Genomic DNA, 18,185 nt, shown 5'->3' on the forward strand with positions numbered 1-18,185 from the left:
TTGACTGAACACTGAACAATGCACATAAATTGATTTTCTAACATTAAGAGCACCTTTTATTCAGCATGTTTACTTAATTATATATAAAATTGATTTGGAAGCGGAAAATATGAAATTTATAAAAAAAAACAACAGTTCTTTTACATGTTTTTCAATTTACGTTACACAACACTCCAAAGAGTTTATATTAAAGAATTAACTAAAATTGTCTCTGATTATTGGTGTACCTTTATATCTTTAAACACGTATAGAACTTATATTAATAATTGAAATACCTTATTTAACGCTTATATACTATATTTGGCACGATGAGAATTCACTGGTTCTTTGGATTAGTTATGGTATGTTGTTAGTAACATATTTATAATCTTATATATAATAATGAATGTTAATATATTTGTTTGAGTTTATTAACTTCAACAGCTTGTTGTATGTTACTACAATATCCACATTGTTGTAACTAGTCGCTAGATGGCGCTGCAAATATAAATTTCAATACCGCTTAAACATCAGCCACGACGGACATTGTATAATGTTTTAATATGAAATATTCAGGCAGAACAAACACAGTCTGTCTAGTAGTGTTAGACTGTATTAATATCTGGCATTTTAAATTGTTTTAACTGACAATTTTTGAAAAAAAAAAAAATACGCACCGTCTCACTTACTCTCCATGAAGGAACACAGAAATACAAATGAGTAATTTATAGTGGAATAGTTAGACGACCGATCACGGGTCGTTCGCGATCAGATCTCGATCTGGGAAAATATTATTTATTATTAGCGTCAAGATATTTCGGTTTCTTAATAAGAAATGCTAAAATATTTAAAAATACGTCAACTATACCCTGTACAAGGTAGCTTGATCTTTTTGACAGATGTAATTTTTTCTGAACGACATAACTTTGCAATGACATATTATTTTTTAATTTAATTATTTTAAAAATTGAAAAATTATTTTACAAAATACATATAATACAAAAGTTCCTAAAGATTCAAGCGTTATCCGAAAATTTTAAGACTTTTTGTATTATATATTATTGCTTCAAAGTAAAATTTAAATAGAAACACTGAAAATAATAGACGCTTGTACAATGTTACATCGGTCGGACGGTAGGGACGCGAATAACAGGCAGTAACTGCTACAAATATCGATTACAAAAATCCTTATTAAAGATAATTGTTAAGTTGTTGTTACGAACGGGGGTCCTTTTGGTAGGGGTATCTTTGGCTAGTGGTTGGGGTCTCTTTAGCTGGTATAACTCTTTTTAGAAAAATAAGTTAAAAAAAAATTCAATTCTAATTTGAATTACGCATTCCATCGTTCCATCGACTGTTATATATGTTATATTTTCTGTTTCTCATCACTAGCCCGTCTGTCAAAAAGATCAAGCTAACTTGAACAGGGTATAAAATAATGCTATACAATGTATATGTACGAAGCATCATAGAGTATTGTAGTACAGTGTGGTCACCACATTATAAATAAATAAATAAAATAAGTTCCGGTAGCATCCCATTCCAGTCGCGAGTCTTGAAGAAATTTAGTTTGAACGAGAAAATACTTCAAGATTTATTTTATTATTAATTATGAGGCAAGTACATCCGACTTCAATTATTGACAAGACTGAATCGTAAACTGAGTCGTATTGTCTAATGCGTGATTAGATTTTACCACACCGAGATCGGGCCGCGAACAAACCATGATCGGCCACATAGTATGGATACAGCATTCGTGTGATCGGATCGCGCGTTTTTTTAATTCTAATTAGTACCTACATAATTATATCACACACCATTTTATAATTACGGTTAGATTGAAGTAGCGTAATTAATGAGTTATATTAACATTCTAATGATCAAATACTATAATGGTAAATGTATGATCCATTCCATTAGCAATTGTTCAGAATGTAAACAAATTTGTAAAACTAAAGCAAATTTCAATTCCAAACAAGGATAAGCAAAATTATATAATTCTACTATTAAATTAAGACCTAGTAACATATTGTCACTTTATTGTAAATGAATCGAAACGTAATCGTTTCCGTTTAGTTTAGTTTTCCTATTCTGCTAATACAACAATCGCAGTCGCTGTTCAGTCGAAGTTGGATCGAATAGAAACGGAAACGGAACTTTTCATCATCATTATCATTTTGTAAATTCGTTGCAGCTTAATATAAATATAATAGAAAGACCTACCACCCATGTCCTACAACATAGACAAAGTTTTTAGTACGACGTTGAGAATAATTTATTATTATTATTTATTTCACACAGAAAACACCTATAAAACTATTAGATGATTGCACTATGAGTAAAGAATTAATGTGTAATATAATATGGTCACCAAAAGAAAAACAGGTCAAGTACTGGCTATCCTAGCTAGGCTAAATTAAATAGCCTGTGTTAAGGATAATCAGTCGTCTCCCCGAAAGTTGTGATAATTAAAATACATTAGAGATCTATCGCCTGGGTATTACAAAACGTATCTTTATTTAATAAAAACCGAATTTTAAAATAACTTCACATTTGCGTGCGTGTATTTTTTTTTTAATAATTGCTCCATTCCTTTTTACTCTCTTCTTGTTTTTTTTTAGTTCTTAATGTTTTGTTTACGTTCTGCCCAAATTGAAATGAAATGGGAATATACTTAAATCTAAGCTTTTAGTGGTCACACATTAATATCTAATATACATATATATTTTATAAGTAACTTTAATGCCCTTTGGAGAATATATTATAATTAAACTTATCATTTAAAAATACAATATCGTTTTAATTAGATTTCGAAATATACATTTTATTTCAAATAAAAATACTTATAATATTAACGTATCATCATTATATATATAAGAATGTTAATATAAACTAACACTTCGTCTAAAAGTACATAGGATGTAATTAATTAAAAAATTATTAAAGAATATTTAAAAACATTAACTTCATATAATAAAGTATTAAGTAACTTAATAACTTAAGTAACTAACATTACATATTAATATTTGGTATATCGAATTTTAGGTATATATATTTGGTGCATTCGTCTAAAGTAATTAAGGAAGAATAAAAAAAAAATTGACTGTTTTATAAAACTTCATATATCATTGGAGTAAATAGTTTCTAAGGCTGAACCATTCAATTAAGATTAGTTTTTAAATTTTTTATTTTTATATTCTTATACCTTTTCGGGTTCCAACATTGTTTTAATTGAATTTGATTTGACGTCCAATAGCGTTCGGCGTCCCATACGTGGACGTCCGATTAAATTTCGTTATGAATCGTTCATGTAATGTAAGATAACGTAAAATAAAATACGTATAAGTATATTACTAATAACCAAAATTCTGTGTTTTTTTAATCAACGAAAATATCTAAATACAAGTCACGGTTATATATATTGTACCTCATCTCAAATGTTTAATTGAATTACGATGCATTCAATGAATTAATGCAATTGAATTATTAGAGTTAGTATTCTATCGGGTATAATATTAACATCATCTCAGAGTATGTCCAATATGACAATGGAACTCTTACGAAAATTACCATATAAAAGTTAGTGAGAATGGTTATTATGAAATATCTGGTCAAGCATTATCACTGTCATTTACGGGTATTTAAGGGTTTTATTTAGCAAACATTTTTAGGGAAGTATTGATAGTTTGTATTAAGAGTAAAAGGAAAATGGAGCGCGTTGGATATCATAATGACGCGACAAAAGCAAACAGCCCTTTTGATAAAATAAATATAAATTTAGACGACGAAATAATAGGGGACAATCAGAATGAGTCAGTACTCGGCTATAACATGTTAGATGCTAATAAACGATAAACAAAACTATTGAGAAGCCAAAACAATCAATCAAAATCTGAACAGGATAAAGCCTGTCCAATACATCGGCATTACGGTAATAAAGAAAAATACAGGTTTTAGTTCCATGGATAAAAGTACAAAAACGTGTTCACAAGCGGAGTAAGTACGCGAAACAATTTTGTGTGTTGAAGACTGCTGGTTTAATTGGGTAAACTTAAATCTGTTGTATTCATGAATTTACGCACTAATATCCATGTGGTTGCATGAGAGTGTTTTGCACGTAAATATTATCTAATTCCATGTTGGAAGCCGTAAAGGTTGCAAGATTAAATATATTTCATAGATTTTAACTGTCTGATCTTGAGAAATAGTACGCCGAACCACTCATCATCATCATTTACTGTGTAAATGTAAATAAAAACTTTATGAAAGTTAATATTCACGACGGCAGTAATAACCCAACGAACGACATTTCTGGCAGAGATGCTGGGGGTGGATCTTTGACTGATCGCTGACATCCAGGCCGTCGGGTTTTTCCAAAGGTCTCTGAAATCAATTGGTACTTTATATTTAATCTGCCTATTGGGCACCACAAAAACTATTTAGCACTTATGAATTTGTGTTGATTATTGTATATTTTAAATAATAGGACTAGTATAGTTTCTTTTCATTTTGAATATATCATAGTAAATAGTAAAATTGACGAAAAAAAGACCCGCTGAGTTTCTTTCGCCGGTTCTTCTCAAGTCAGGGTATTTTCTTTTCCGATCCGGTATTTAATTTGACTATCAATAAGTAAGTGTAATGATCTCTAGGAATTTGAGTTTGTGTTTGAATATGAAACCAAACCAAAAAGACATACCAAAAAAATATGTTATTGAGATATCATAAATCATTTATTTTTTAGTTCACCTGCTTATGAGGAAATACGTTAATACGACACTTGATGCACTCTTGTCCATTATTGGCCCAAGAGTTACCGCTCATCCACTTGCGTTTGCACTTTGGACACTTGTACTCGCCGAAACAACGTTTCTTGCCTTGGTATGGTGTCAAACCTTCGCCTTTCGGTCGGGCCTGGAATCATAACATTATTTTATTTTATTTTCTGACGATATTAGAGCACTATATTTCTACTCGAAACGTATACAGAAGTATCATGACTTGATACTTTTTTCACTCTTCCTCTTCTACTATCAAACTAGGCATCATGTGGTCCACGAAGTGTTTTGCATCCTCATATCTCATGCGCACAGCCAAGTCGTTAAGTTATTTATTTAAATAATTATACATATATATTCCCTTTTACGCAGAGCGTTGTGATTTTCTTCTAAATGTCAAATTACTGATGTCAGTATGGGATAAAATGAATTTAAGATTTATTAAGTATTTTAAGCCAAAATGTGAAACGATTTTAGTAACAATCGACTTTGTTCGATAATCTGTAATTGGATACGAAAATCAATGCCTTCCTTTTAAAGCAAAGTTGACAGTTCAAGTATAAACGCTATCGTGACAAAACAGAGGTTCTTTATATCGAAAGAAGTGTACCAAACTAATCTCGTGAACATAAATCAAAGTAGTGACTTTAAAAATAACAGCTTTATTACCGTGGCAACAAGAAAAACCTTCTTCTAAACTTTTTCTTTTTTTTATATTTTAATGATTTCGGTATCACCTTTCATTTAACATATAATTACAGAATGAATGTAAAATGGCAAATAAACATTCAGTAAATCACTTTATTATGAATAATATAATTGAAATCACATTATAAATTATGTTTCTAGTTGCGGATTCTACCTCGGTGGTACTTCTCATTGAGTTTCCATGTGCTTAATTTGTGTTTATAGTTCATTTCAATCTAGTAACTCGCAATGTTTATACTGTTGGTCATTGTTACAATAGTGAACAGTTTGTTTCGCTTCTAATTCTACTCTTCCATTCCAAGATATAATTGACTCCTATTAGTAACCGAACTACCCAATCAAATCTAACGTTCGAAACAATATTTTATGATATTTACTGTATTGTTTTTCGATTTATGTACAACGCTATTGGGAACATAACTTTCGTCCTCAAGCCTCAATGTGACAGAATATATATTTTAAATAGAGCTGTGCTATTTTTACATAATTATTTTTAATTTAGAATGTATGGTAAGGCGTCGACAGATCAATTTAACGATCATGACACATGGCTTCGATGAGTTAAGAGTTTGATGTTCCTTCCATAGGCGAAAATATGAATATAATTTTGAATAATCTGGCATAAAGCCAGTGAAACAGCTGAAATAGCTACATACAGCACACGTGGTTTATGGTGGTAACTTACTAATTACGACGACGATTTCTTTAGAAACATGTTCGTATCATTAAATAATTGCCTCATTGCATATAAAAGCTATCGGTTTGGATTTAGAGTTGGCAGTATTAATTTCCCCGTGTCTATTAACTTGTGTAAAGCCGTTGGTCCTACGCCTGAATTCTTCAGATTTGTTGGATTGCTATTCCTTGGGACCGTGAAAGTGAAGATGTAAAGAAGGAGTTACGGACTCATCTTACACACTACTTTAAAAACTCCATATCTTCTCCCTTAGGGAGAATGTTTGGAGCATATTCGAGCACGCTGCTCCAATGCGGATTGGTGGATACACATGAGGCAGAATTTCATTGAAATTAGACATATACAGGTTTCCTCGCGATGTTCTCCTTCACTGTTTGCTTGGATTTGAATCCGCAATCATCAGTTAAGATTCTAGCATTCTAACTACGGCTCGTCGAGTTCGGCTCGGCAGTTACTAGTCGTGTATCCCTTAAATTTTATAACGATCATACTTCTGATATAATATACGTTCGTTTTCTGCGGTGAGTATCAAGTCACAGAATAGTTCTCCTGTCATTTAAAATGTACCTTATTATATTATCTATGAATATTTGAATTTATTTTAAATTTTTTGAAATTGTTGCTCTGATATTAAGAAATAGAAAGAGAAGACGTCAGCGTAAATTTCATAAATATTGGATTCATCCACTCACAAGCCGTAGATTTGAGAAATGATTCTCCATAAGAAATATCAAAGCTTAAGAGAACATCCTGAGAAGTTTTTCAATTTCTATAGGATTTCAGTAAACAGCTTTGATAAGGTTTTACACATTGTGCGTCCACACATCACCTCGATCTCATCATCATCTCGCGGTGGTCTACCGAATACTGATCGAAAACAGCCCGCGGTTATCGCAAGTGCGTGCGCGCCAACTAAATTCTATGAGTTACAAATTTTGTCGCGGTTTTTACCCACGACCATTTTGTAACATTTCGCGGTTTTAAAATCAGTCGCGAGTAAAAACCGCAAGTGCGACCGCGTCTATTAAGTTTGCTTAATACACAAATTCACGCGATTAAAAACCGCAGCGGTTTAACCGTAGTGCGGCTTCAGGCTTAGTCAGACTATGTCATATTTTATTCTGTGTCACGATATAATAGAGAATTATACAGGATATCTGTATATATCTTTATAATGTTGGTAAGATACATTACATGAATACAAGGTGAACGCACGGCGATGTATAAAGCCATTGAACGTGATTGCTGTACCTTTATCTTCTCGTAAGATAAATCATATTCATACATAGTCTCATATTTAAGTATCCTATCCTATTTCTCATCTGTATTAATAATTTCGTGCAGGAATACGATAGAGCCCATCGTAACCTATCCACAATTATAGATCGTTTAAAAATAAAGATTTCTAGTGGACGTCATATATCCGCAAAATTCGTATAGATATTTCGAAATTAATTCTATGAAATTCAATGACAGTTCAATGGGCGGCCATTTTTGACGCTTACGGGTGCATCCAGAAACTTATGTAAAGAATGATTATTTATTTGTATTAGTTTACACCATCTGAATAGAAAATAAAGCTGTTTAATCACAACGTTTATAAATTTTATAAGAAAAGTAATTGATAAACCGTATTTGTTTAATTTTATTTAATTCAAGCAAAGTCGGGTTTTCATCTTGTATAAAATAAACGGCTTCGATATTTGGCGATAATACTAAGATTAGAGCCTCAATTCAGACTAGTGAAAAGTTATAAGGGTTTTCTGTCATATGATATAGATGTATACACTTATCAAAGCCCGAATTTTGGGGGTAGGATGGTGTTAACAGACCAAATAGGTCATGTGACAGTAAGCACAGAGATCTATTGCCAACGTTGAGATCTCTTGTATCTGTAATTATATTGATCCTGAAAATCTTAACAAAGCTTAGCAGAATATTTATTACCTGTGGACAATCTCCAATGTAGTGTCCTTTCTTGAAGCACAAGTGGCACATGTAAGCCGGGGGCGGGGGTCGCGGGGGACGTCGGAGGGAGAGCGCTGTCAGCTGTTCTGCCAGCGAGCTGGTATCGTCTGCCTGGTGCGTGGAGCCCGTCGCGGCGGTCGGTAGTGGACCCCATACTGATCCCGGTACCCACTGTAATTAAAATAAATGTTCAATTGAATGACTGTATGTGCAAGTTAATATTATCATAGCATACGTCTTAAGCAAATATTATGACGTAGAATAATCAGCCACATCGGATTGACCAATTACAGCATCCTTCAACTCCATAATGTTTATATCAACCAATCTGCGCTCATAACGTGATAATCACATAAGATAAGTCGGACTTTGGCAAAGAACCGAAGTATCCTACGACAATGACGACGATTGTCCTACGACATTGATTTAGATTTAGTACTCAGTTGATAATTTATTCAGGTTTAGTGCTTAAGGTCTAAGTGGCTTTAATTCAACATAGATATATTATTATTATTTGACACTACGATTGTTGAGATTGATTGATGTTCACGGGGATATATATAATTCTATAATGATGGGTAGCAAAATATAAAAGTACAAGTTTTATGTACCAATAAATATATAGATAACTATATTGCACTCAGTTACAAAAATAACAATTCTTATGGAAAAATAAATAAAAAAACAAGACAAGTGTGAGTTGGATTCGCGCACTAAGGGTTCTGTACAAATATCTTTAAAAACTACAAAAAAATCATGTCGGGTGTATGGGAGCCTTTACATATTTATTTTATTCTGTTTTTTATGTTATAGCGGTAACAGTAATACATCATCTGTGAAAATTTAAACTGTCTAACTATCATGGTTCATGAGATACAATCTGGTGACAGGTGGACGGAAAGCGGAGTCTTAGTAATAGGGTCCCGTTTGACCTAAAAAAAAAAAACAAATATATATATTTTTTAATTTTGATTCACTACGAAAAAAATTGTATAAATTAAGATGCATTCTAGAACATTTAAAAAAAAATAAGAGACACATGAGCACGGCCGGTTACATCAACAAAGGATCGTCGTTAACTGCGCGTGATTATAATCAATACGACACGATGCGGGGTCGATTAGACAAATGAAATCGCAGTAAATAATATACTTCCATTGGTTGGGCGGCGTGCGCGCATCTGTTTAACGAATTACGTACCAATTCGTTCCAATTCTAAGACGCGTGCGTTGACGCGCTGACTCACCAAACCTCCGGGAGTCAAAAAACTTGTGTTGGTAAGTAGTTTAAGTTTTAAAACGTGACACTTTGATATAATATTCTAGGTACAACATCTGTGGTAGGATTTTTTCTATGATATTGTCTTATATATTTTATAATAACCAATAATAGAATTGTAGGATCGAATGACAGGAAATGAAGTTGGAGATATGTTTTGTTTTAAGTACAGAGATAATGTAATTGTTGCTTGGCGGTAAAATACGAGTATTTGATGAACGGGTGATACCTAAACAGGTGGCCTTCTACAAAGATAATTTAGATACCAATGTATTAAGGGTTTAGTATTATTGGGTGTATAAATTACTATTAGGATAGTATATATCTGTCTGTTTATTCTCTCATCTCGACTGAACCTCAAAGCTGTACCGATCGTAATGAAATTTGTCATTGAGTTAAGTAACGGGTTTTACGGATAAAAATACTCGGACGGAAGACGAGAATATCTAGTCAATGATAGTTTTATTATCTTGTTTACAAATATCCCTCGTTCTGTAAGAATACAGACATATTAAACATTGGTTCCGATATTTAACGAATCTTTACAGTACATCAGTAACCGATGGTATTTGAGTTACGAGTAACAAGCGGCTAGTCGTTCCTATACACACGTCGAAATGGAAATTTTGACTAATTTATAAATTAAGCGTCGTTATCGATTGTTTGATGTTTAAGTGTTTATTTTTAATTAGCAAGCAATACCAACATTATGTTTTATTTTGTTTATTTATTTATTTTTAATCTAACAAATAATATGGAACCTTTTTTTAAACTAGATATATAAATTTCCGTATTCCAGATATCCGCTCTTTTTCTTACGATTTACACAATAATAGTTTACAAGATTTCCTGTTTTGAGCAGAATGTTAAGTACGTTGACATCCAATCAATTAATTCAAAATAACTTAAAAAATCTTAAACTAATTAGTTTGTTATATTGAAATTTAATGGATCAATTCCGATTTTGGTAGTTGTTATAATTATCTAAAAAATTAAGAATTGGTACTTTAATACGTACCAATGTCAAAACCTCATTTTACGGCCTTTCTTTTAAAACGACACGGTCGAATTTCACGACTTGACATTTTCCAGCTGTGTACGATAAATCTAGACTTTTTTATGTTTCTTTACAAAAATAACTTTAGGTGTTGAATTTTGTAGGGAAAGGAGATTAGTGTCTTGACTTTTGAGACGTTTGGGAAATAAATTCTGAGTTTATTGGAATGGGTTTTTAAATGTTGAGTCATGTTTAGATGAGTAGATTTAGTCAGTTTAAGGTCCATTTCAGGTCCATTGGGCAAATTTTATAATTCATCTCTTGCTCAGCAGTAAAAATATTGAGCAAATATCCATTTGTTTGGTAATAGTCTGCCACAGTGTATCAACTGTAGTTCTTAACTAAACAAATTAAGGAAAACATCGAGTTTTAATGTGCTTAATTTGTGAAAACGAAGCGTTTGTTCCGTAACAATATTGGAGTGTTTTTCTTATTGCCAATGTATGAATACGTACGTGTTTTTTGTTTCCGTTTCTGATTCTGACGTATGTCTTGAAAAATCTGGTAACGTTTTTATAATGTAAAAAAGATAAATAACATTTGCACCGAATATCTTAATTATATCGTGGCTGGAGTCATAAAATTTAACGTTTGCTACGTGGGTGAAATTGGTTAAATATTGTGGATAACCTACACGCTCGTTAATCTTTATAAAATCATTATTCGTTTGATTTTTTTTTTGTTATTAACAGCTGCGAATATAATTGAAGCGATTGCGTTGTCTCTATAATATTGTGCTTATATACGCTCGAAAATAACACTTATACGAGTACATACACAAAATTAAAAAATATCTTGATACATACAAATCTTTATAACTATTAGAGATCAGGCGCAGGACTCACTCCTTAAAGGTATTAATACTTTCGATTTCCAAACGCGGCACTCAGTAGTAGCGACTACTGAGAATTCCTTGACGGAAAAACCAGTCCAGTATTTGATATCTGAATTCTGGGATTCTGGATTATTGGATTCGTATCACATGAATCCACGAAATATGAATTATCCTTATCATAAAGTTTTATTTTATTCTTCTCAGAATTTTCGTTACTGCAGAATCCGATATAACAGTAATTATTTGTGCAAACATACGTAACTCTTATAAGCAATGAATCAATTTTAATAAATTGCTAAGTCATGCAAGATCTCTAGTTTTTCGAACACTTGTTATATTTTTAAACTGAACGACTTTCTAACGTTTGTTGTTGCGCTTCACGTCTTAACTACACAACCAAACGTAAAACAGCCTATGTAGAGGATTATATTTTTTCAATAGTCTCCACAGAGACATGCACCCGTGCCTTTGGTTGTATATGTATACAGATACTGATTTTATTAGTTTGTTTTGTAATGGAACAGTACTCATTTTTCCAGTTTGACAACATTGAATAAAGAACGGATTTACTGGTAGTACCGCTTTATGTAACCCCGTCTGAGTAGCCGAATTATTCAAATCATAAATATTACATTTACTGTAAGTAAATATATATAATGTACATAGTTACATATAAACGTACATCGTTGAATTACTATTTAATTCAGTTTTGTTAATTAAAATGCTGACAGTGTAACAATCTCGTGCCTCGGAAAGCACGTATAGCTCATGGCCAGATCCGAAGTCTCTTGGTCGTGCTAAATTACCATCCCATCGGATTTTGAGAGGAAATAGAGTGCACCTGTGTTTCTGTGAATGTGTACTATCTCTTTCTGTCTAGGTTGTATTGAATTGGTGTACTATAGACCAGGGCCGGATCGACCATATGGCTTTCTGGGCTTCAGCCTAGGGCCCTGTGGATCAAGGGGCCCCAGCTAAGTCAAGTCAAAGTCAAAAATAGACGATAATGCGAAAGAATTGCCTAATTTTATTAAATTAAACAGATCGTATGGTTTGCAGCCCTGCGAATCCTACAATTAATCAAACCCATTCAATTCATTTAATTAAAGTCTACCTTCAGGTGTGTCTTAGGTGGGACCCTAAGTAGTATTAGCCCAGGGCCCCCTAAACTTACGGTCCGGCCCTGCCATAGACTATGACGGTAAGGATAAACAGTACACAGCGCTCAGTTTGCGTAGGTTGCCAGTCGTTATGATGGGTTGTCGAGGAAGTTATTCGGTCATAAAAACGTTTCATAATATTAATATTATGTATACAATATGCTTTATATATAACCAGTTTCCACCCGTTTGTGATGAGGGTGGGGGGAATAAGGTAACCTATTTTCCTTTATCATACTTTCATGTTATCCTGATGTGAATGTAACATTTGGTGATGATCAGTTGAGTAGTTAAGATTTAAAGCCATAGATCAAAGAAAGGAAAAAATAAATTCGCTTTTACAAATATAATATCAGTTAGGATTGTATATATCCATTTATAAAATGTGCCTCGAGTTACTCCGTACGATCTCAACGTCCGGGCCGCGCCCCGCCTTTGAGCCCTGACACCGTCAACGCGCATTAATGTGCTAGAGTTACATTTAATTTGACACTTTCCACTCTTAATTTAGTCCGTTTATGTCAGGGCACGTAGTTATACATGACCAGATACGTATATATATATAGATATTCTATCGGAAGATAAAATATGATATGTAAAGCCGTTCCGTGAATTACTATTAACCGACCGATTTGAAAAACTAGCCGCATCCTTTTTCTTATTCAGTCGTTATTAACTTTTTTTTTAAACGTATTTCTCGTTGTTGACTGCGACGCTACAAAAAGTATTCTTATACAGATTGAATAAATTGTTATTTTTTCTATGTGGTTGCTTGCTTTGTTCGTCTTGTAAGTAGATTATGAATTAGCCTCTGATATCTATAAGAATTATCAGGTAAAGAAAATATAAATACAGCCCGAAGTTTGGAAGTTGATCCTAACATTTCTGTGCCTCAAAATGCACGTAAAGCCATTACTCTAACCTCTAACCTAAGCTAACTGCTGAAGTCTCTTGGTCGTGACATATTGCTGTCCTATATGATCACGAAAGGGAACAGAATGCGCCAGTGTTTTTGAGTACATCTGAGCACTTCTCTTGTGAATTAGAGAAATTGAATATTGTGACCAAAGTCACATCATAATTTTTTTTTTAAATAGGAGGTTTTATTTCGGCTTTTCACAAAACACAATGAGAACTAATTTGTTAACGTATTCAACATATTAGTGTCAAATTAAAACTCACGCGATGTGACAAAATATGGATATATAATAAACTTCAAGCAGACATGTGCTTTTATAATTCGTGCTTATGACTCAACACTATACTGATATAGTTTATATAGTTCGTAAAGCTATTTCGTTAAAAGCATATTCGAAATTCGAATGCTATGTTAGTAATTTTACTAAAATCACTAATTATTGTAATCAAAATCGCACAACACTTTATAATGAATGACTACTTCATCTATTCCTGTATTCTTTAACTATATAAAAAAAACCTTCACGGAACCTCGTATTATGTATATTAAACACTTGGTTCTATTTTAAGTATTTAAATCTGTTATATGCACATATTATGTGACTCTGATAACGTAGAGTCCTTGTTATAATACTCTATAAACGCATGGTTGATTTTACCCCCTTCAACATGTCCTTTTAATACATTTAAATCTAGTTTCAAAACAATATTAAAAAATAAGGCATATTACTCAATAAAAGATATATCCATGTTAAAAATGCGAGGAATATGTTTTTGTTAATTTCTATGCAGAATATGTTTACATTCGATTGTACTTTATTGACGTAATGTCTGTAATTAAAATGATGGAAATTATTAACTATCGAGTTTGACTGTTCTTCTCGTTAAAATCTACTATCGACACCGGTGGTAGCTTTAAATCTAAAACAGTTTTGTGTCATGGCGATTCAAAAGTAATTTTATAAGTCTATTCGAATAAAGAGTATCTAATATTGATTTGATATATTTATTAATCTTTGAAAAAAATATTGGAATCAAAGAGACAATAATGAATTAAATTAATTCAATGAAGTACTTCTAAGAGCGAACTTATTTTTTTTTGCATAAATAAACATTATAGTTGAAACTTTAACTTTTCAGAGAAACAAGACAAGGAATGCATAGATAAGAATCAAAGACATTCGCTTTATAAAATATTGGTATAAAAAAGTTATTTAGGTATAAGCACACACAGCCAGACTTAAGCTATAATAATAATGTCGAAAATATATTTTCAATTCTCTAAAGTCAAACTAAAAAGTTAGTTTATTCGATTCTTTACAGGAACCTTCTGATTATTTAATGACGGCGCCAATTAATAACGATGTTCCGCTAAACATACGTATAATTAAACATTCATTTCTCTCTTTCTCTCACGATTGGTTTGACATTTGAAAGAAGAAGTCAAAGCATTGTTTATTCTAATTTAAATACAAATAAATCTGTTATAGCTTATTATTAAAAAAAAATCTTTTTATCGTTGTATTCTAAACAAAATTATTTGGATGAATGCATGGAGATCTTTTTCAATCATTTATTGCATGATATATAATTATTATGTAAAATCGATTGTAGTAGTACGTATTATTTTTTTTGACAAATATATTATGACAAAAAGTTTATACTTATAAAAAATGTTACGACAAAACTGTCCACTTAATAAATTTTCTAAAAAAGTAAAATTTACCAATGAGGTTAACGAACCTCATTCGCTTCGCTGCAGTCTCGGATGAAACTACATCTCATTGAGTATGACTCCAGTGAACTGCATTGCCTGTCTAGAACTGGGGCCGTTAACCACGTGTTTAAAACCGGGGAAGTCGATCGTAATGTTAATTTTAGACGGTACCTGCATGGTTTACATCACTTGCACCAAAACATAATGTATATGGTGGGGTCATGTGGTACAATAAATGACTAATTTGCGAGCGAGTTAAAAGTGATTTCGTTTTTTTTCTTTGTTTTTTGTTTCGTTGTAAGTTGTACCTATAATTTTTTTTTTAAATTGATTTATTGTTAAAGGAATAAAACTATGTAGCTGATTTCTTCAATGTGTTCCAAATTTGAATTCGATATTCGATTTTGAATTAGCTGAAGTCGAATCGTTATTTTACATTTATTTTTTATGGAATGTTTCATTTGAAATTTATTTTTCATTTCCACTTAATTTATAAATTGTATTTTACAAAATGTTTCAATACATTTTAATTCATTACATCTTGACTGTAATTTTTCCTTTCTGATTTGATAGAATGTATATTATCGTAAATTTATCGAATCATTCATTTATCTGTTTATACCTATCTGTTTATGAATCCTTTTGTATTAAAATTATTATATTAGTTATGCCATCGAACTAAAAAATATGGAAGTGCCATAAAAACACAGCTTATGCGTACAGCTTTTTACCTTAATAGGCATCTTATTTATTAACTATTATATTAGCTAAATAGTTTTTATATAGTAATTTACTTATTGGTATTGTATATGGAGTCATAAATAACTGCACAACCTACTCTCAAGTCAATTTTCAAATCTGACACAAATGTTTAAACGAATTGTTAGTTAGAAATAAGACCTTGCCTGTTCCTCGTTTATTATACTTTTAATTTATGTACTATCGTTTATGAATCATAAATCATTATCCAAACAAATCCAATGGATACAGAATACATTAAAACTCCTCACGCAAATTACACCACTTCGCTGCGATAGAATTTCTTTGAAACGTCAAGCGTCGCCACAAATGTGTTAGTATCAACGACAAGCTAGACAGTTGTTCTCTTAAAATACACATTATGTTTACAAAAAATGTTAAACAAATATAATATCTATGTATATATAGATTAGATCCAGGAAATAGCGACTTAAGACATTATTTTAACGAGTAATAAGTTCTTATTATTACATTGGTAATAATCGCGAGAAATATGATATATTTCATTTCTAATTATGATGGACAGTTCTGGTTGTATTATGAATGTAACGAGCACATGCTGAGTTACATAGAAGTCCTATTTACAGTTCCCAACGTATTAATAAAAGTACTATAAATAAAACAGTCGATTATAAAATTACACGAAGCCGGAGTTTGAAATTGTCGTATACCTGATCGTTCTGATCGTGGGTCAGGTAGAGCCAGCCTAGCAGGGCTTGAGGGCAGCCCTCTGTCTTGCCACACCACTGGGGCAAGTCACCGCCGATGGCGGTTGGTGACATCGCAGCATCGGTGTGACGTGATGCACTCAAAATTGCACTGCACATGCGATATCGATAATTTCCAACACTATATCAATAAGCGACGATAACTGTTGTAAAAATTGCAATTCGTAACAAGGAGTTTGTTCACGCGGGGAACATGGCATGGGAACGCGGCCGGGCCGACTGTTGATATTTTTGGAACGCGGTACGTCGAGCGGGATGCGCGCGCGCCGGCCACACTGTGACTAGCGGCGCTCCTTAGGACGGGAGATCTTGGGATTAGAGACGGCGAGCAGAGCTGTTTTTTTGTCGACGTAATATTGTTAAGTTAAAGGACAATTTAAATAGACAAAATTATGACTTACTTAAGTAAGTAATTTATTTATGTATTTCTTATATTATAGATAGGCATCACATTTTAACTTATTATTGTATTGTTTTTATTCATTTTATTTGTTATATGTTTATATTAACGAGATAAACTGAACTTCTAATTTAAAAAAAAATACATTTAAATTAATTTATTAATGAGCTTAAATTATTATTTAAGAAGATAATTGGTTAATGTTAGTCCATTGAAAACCATCACTTGTCATTTACTTAGCAGATAGTCGGGTAAAAATTATTAATTTTAATTTCTATCGATAATCTTGAGTAAACATCGCTACATCACTATCGAACATGTGGGCACACCCAACGCGGGACTCCTTGGAGCAATATTTTCGTCGCCCCCCCTACCACGAACAGGCCTACAGCTATCATTTAATCTCGTAGTAACTGGTAAACAAAATGTAGTTTAACATACTGAAACAACACAATTACTATTATTATAAATGCGAAAGTTTTTGTGTGTTTGTTACACAACGCAAGCCTGATGTAATTCTAAAAATATTATGTATATAGGTCGATTATATCTTGGAACAGAATATATAATTTAACTTTATCTTAGTATAAAATTAGTGTAGTTTAATTAGGCTGAAGAGGGATGTTTATTTTTGCACCTTTCGCATCGTTTCTGTATGAAATCATAAATGTTTCGTTCAATAATACAAAAGCCAAATAAAAAACATTTAACATGGAATTTACGTGATAATCTATGATATTCATTATGAATTTTCGAAAAAAGGGAGTTTCGATCGTCGTCAAAGCTGTTATCGGTATTTTGGAAGTAAAATTAAAGTGGATATAAATACTTAGATGGAATAAATCAAATCAAATCAATTTTATTCAAGTAAACTTAGATAGAATAGTAGATATATATTATAAATAAACACATATAAAGCAAGACCTGTTGCTGTTAGTAGCGCACAATATACCTGTGCTATTAGCAAATCGCAAGGAATACGTAAATCTATGGTTTGTTTATATTAATTTCTTCTTCGATTTGAATAGGCTATAGTATTTATACTTTCCCTTATTTAAAAAGCATAAAACAATCATTTTTGTGTGTCCGTGTGTTCACTATTTTTACGCAAGATCACGATGGGTGTTGATGCTTTTTTAACCGACTTCAAAGTCGCTGGAAAAGTTCTTAACGCTTGTTCCTTAAGTGACAGTTTCTCGCAGT

At 32.2% G+C, this 18,185-nt stretch overlaps 1 protein-coding gene across 1 annotated transcript; it reads right to left on the minus strand.

The window, feature by feature from the left end:
• Positions 1 to 3,456: 3,456 nt before the first annotated feature.
• On the minus strand, positions 3,457 to 16,870 carry LOC113400531 (zinc finger CCHC domain-containing protein 24-like). Its single transcript, XM_026640133.2, has 4 exons — positions 16,526 to 16,870; positions 8,110 to 8,301; positions 4,729 to 4,893; positions 3,457 to 4,362 (listed from the first exon to the last, which is right to left on the minus strand). The coding sequence occupies exons 1-4, from the start codon at positions 16,679 to 16,681 to the stop codon at positions 4,249 to 4,251; spliced, it is 627 nt and encodes a 208-aa protein (XP_026495918.1). The 5' UTR covers positions 16,682 to 16,870; the 3' UTR covers positions 3,457 to 4,248.
• Positions 16,871 to 18,185: the final 1,315 nt, after the last annotated feature.

This window comes from Vanessa tameamea, chromosome 17, assembly GCF_037043105.1.
Source record: "Vanessa tameamea isolate UH-Manoa-2023 chromosome 17, ilVanTame1 primary haplotype, whole genome shotgun sequence".
In the NCBI taxonomy this organism is placed as follows: domain Eukaryota; kingdom Metazoa; phylum Arthropoda; class Insecta; order Lepidoptera; family Nymphalidae; genus Vanessa; species Vanessa tameamea.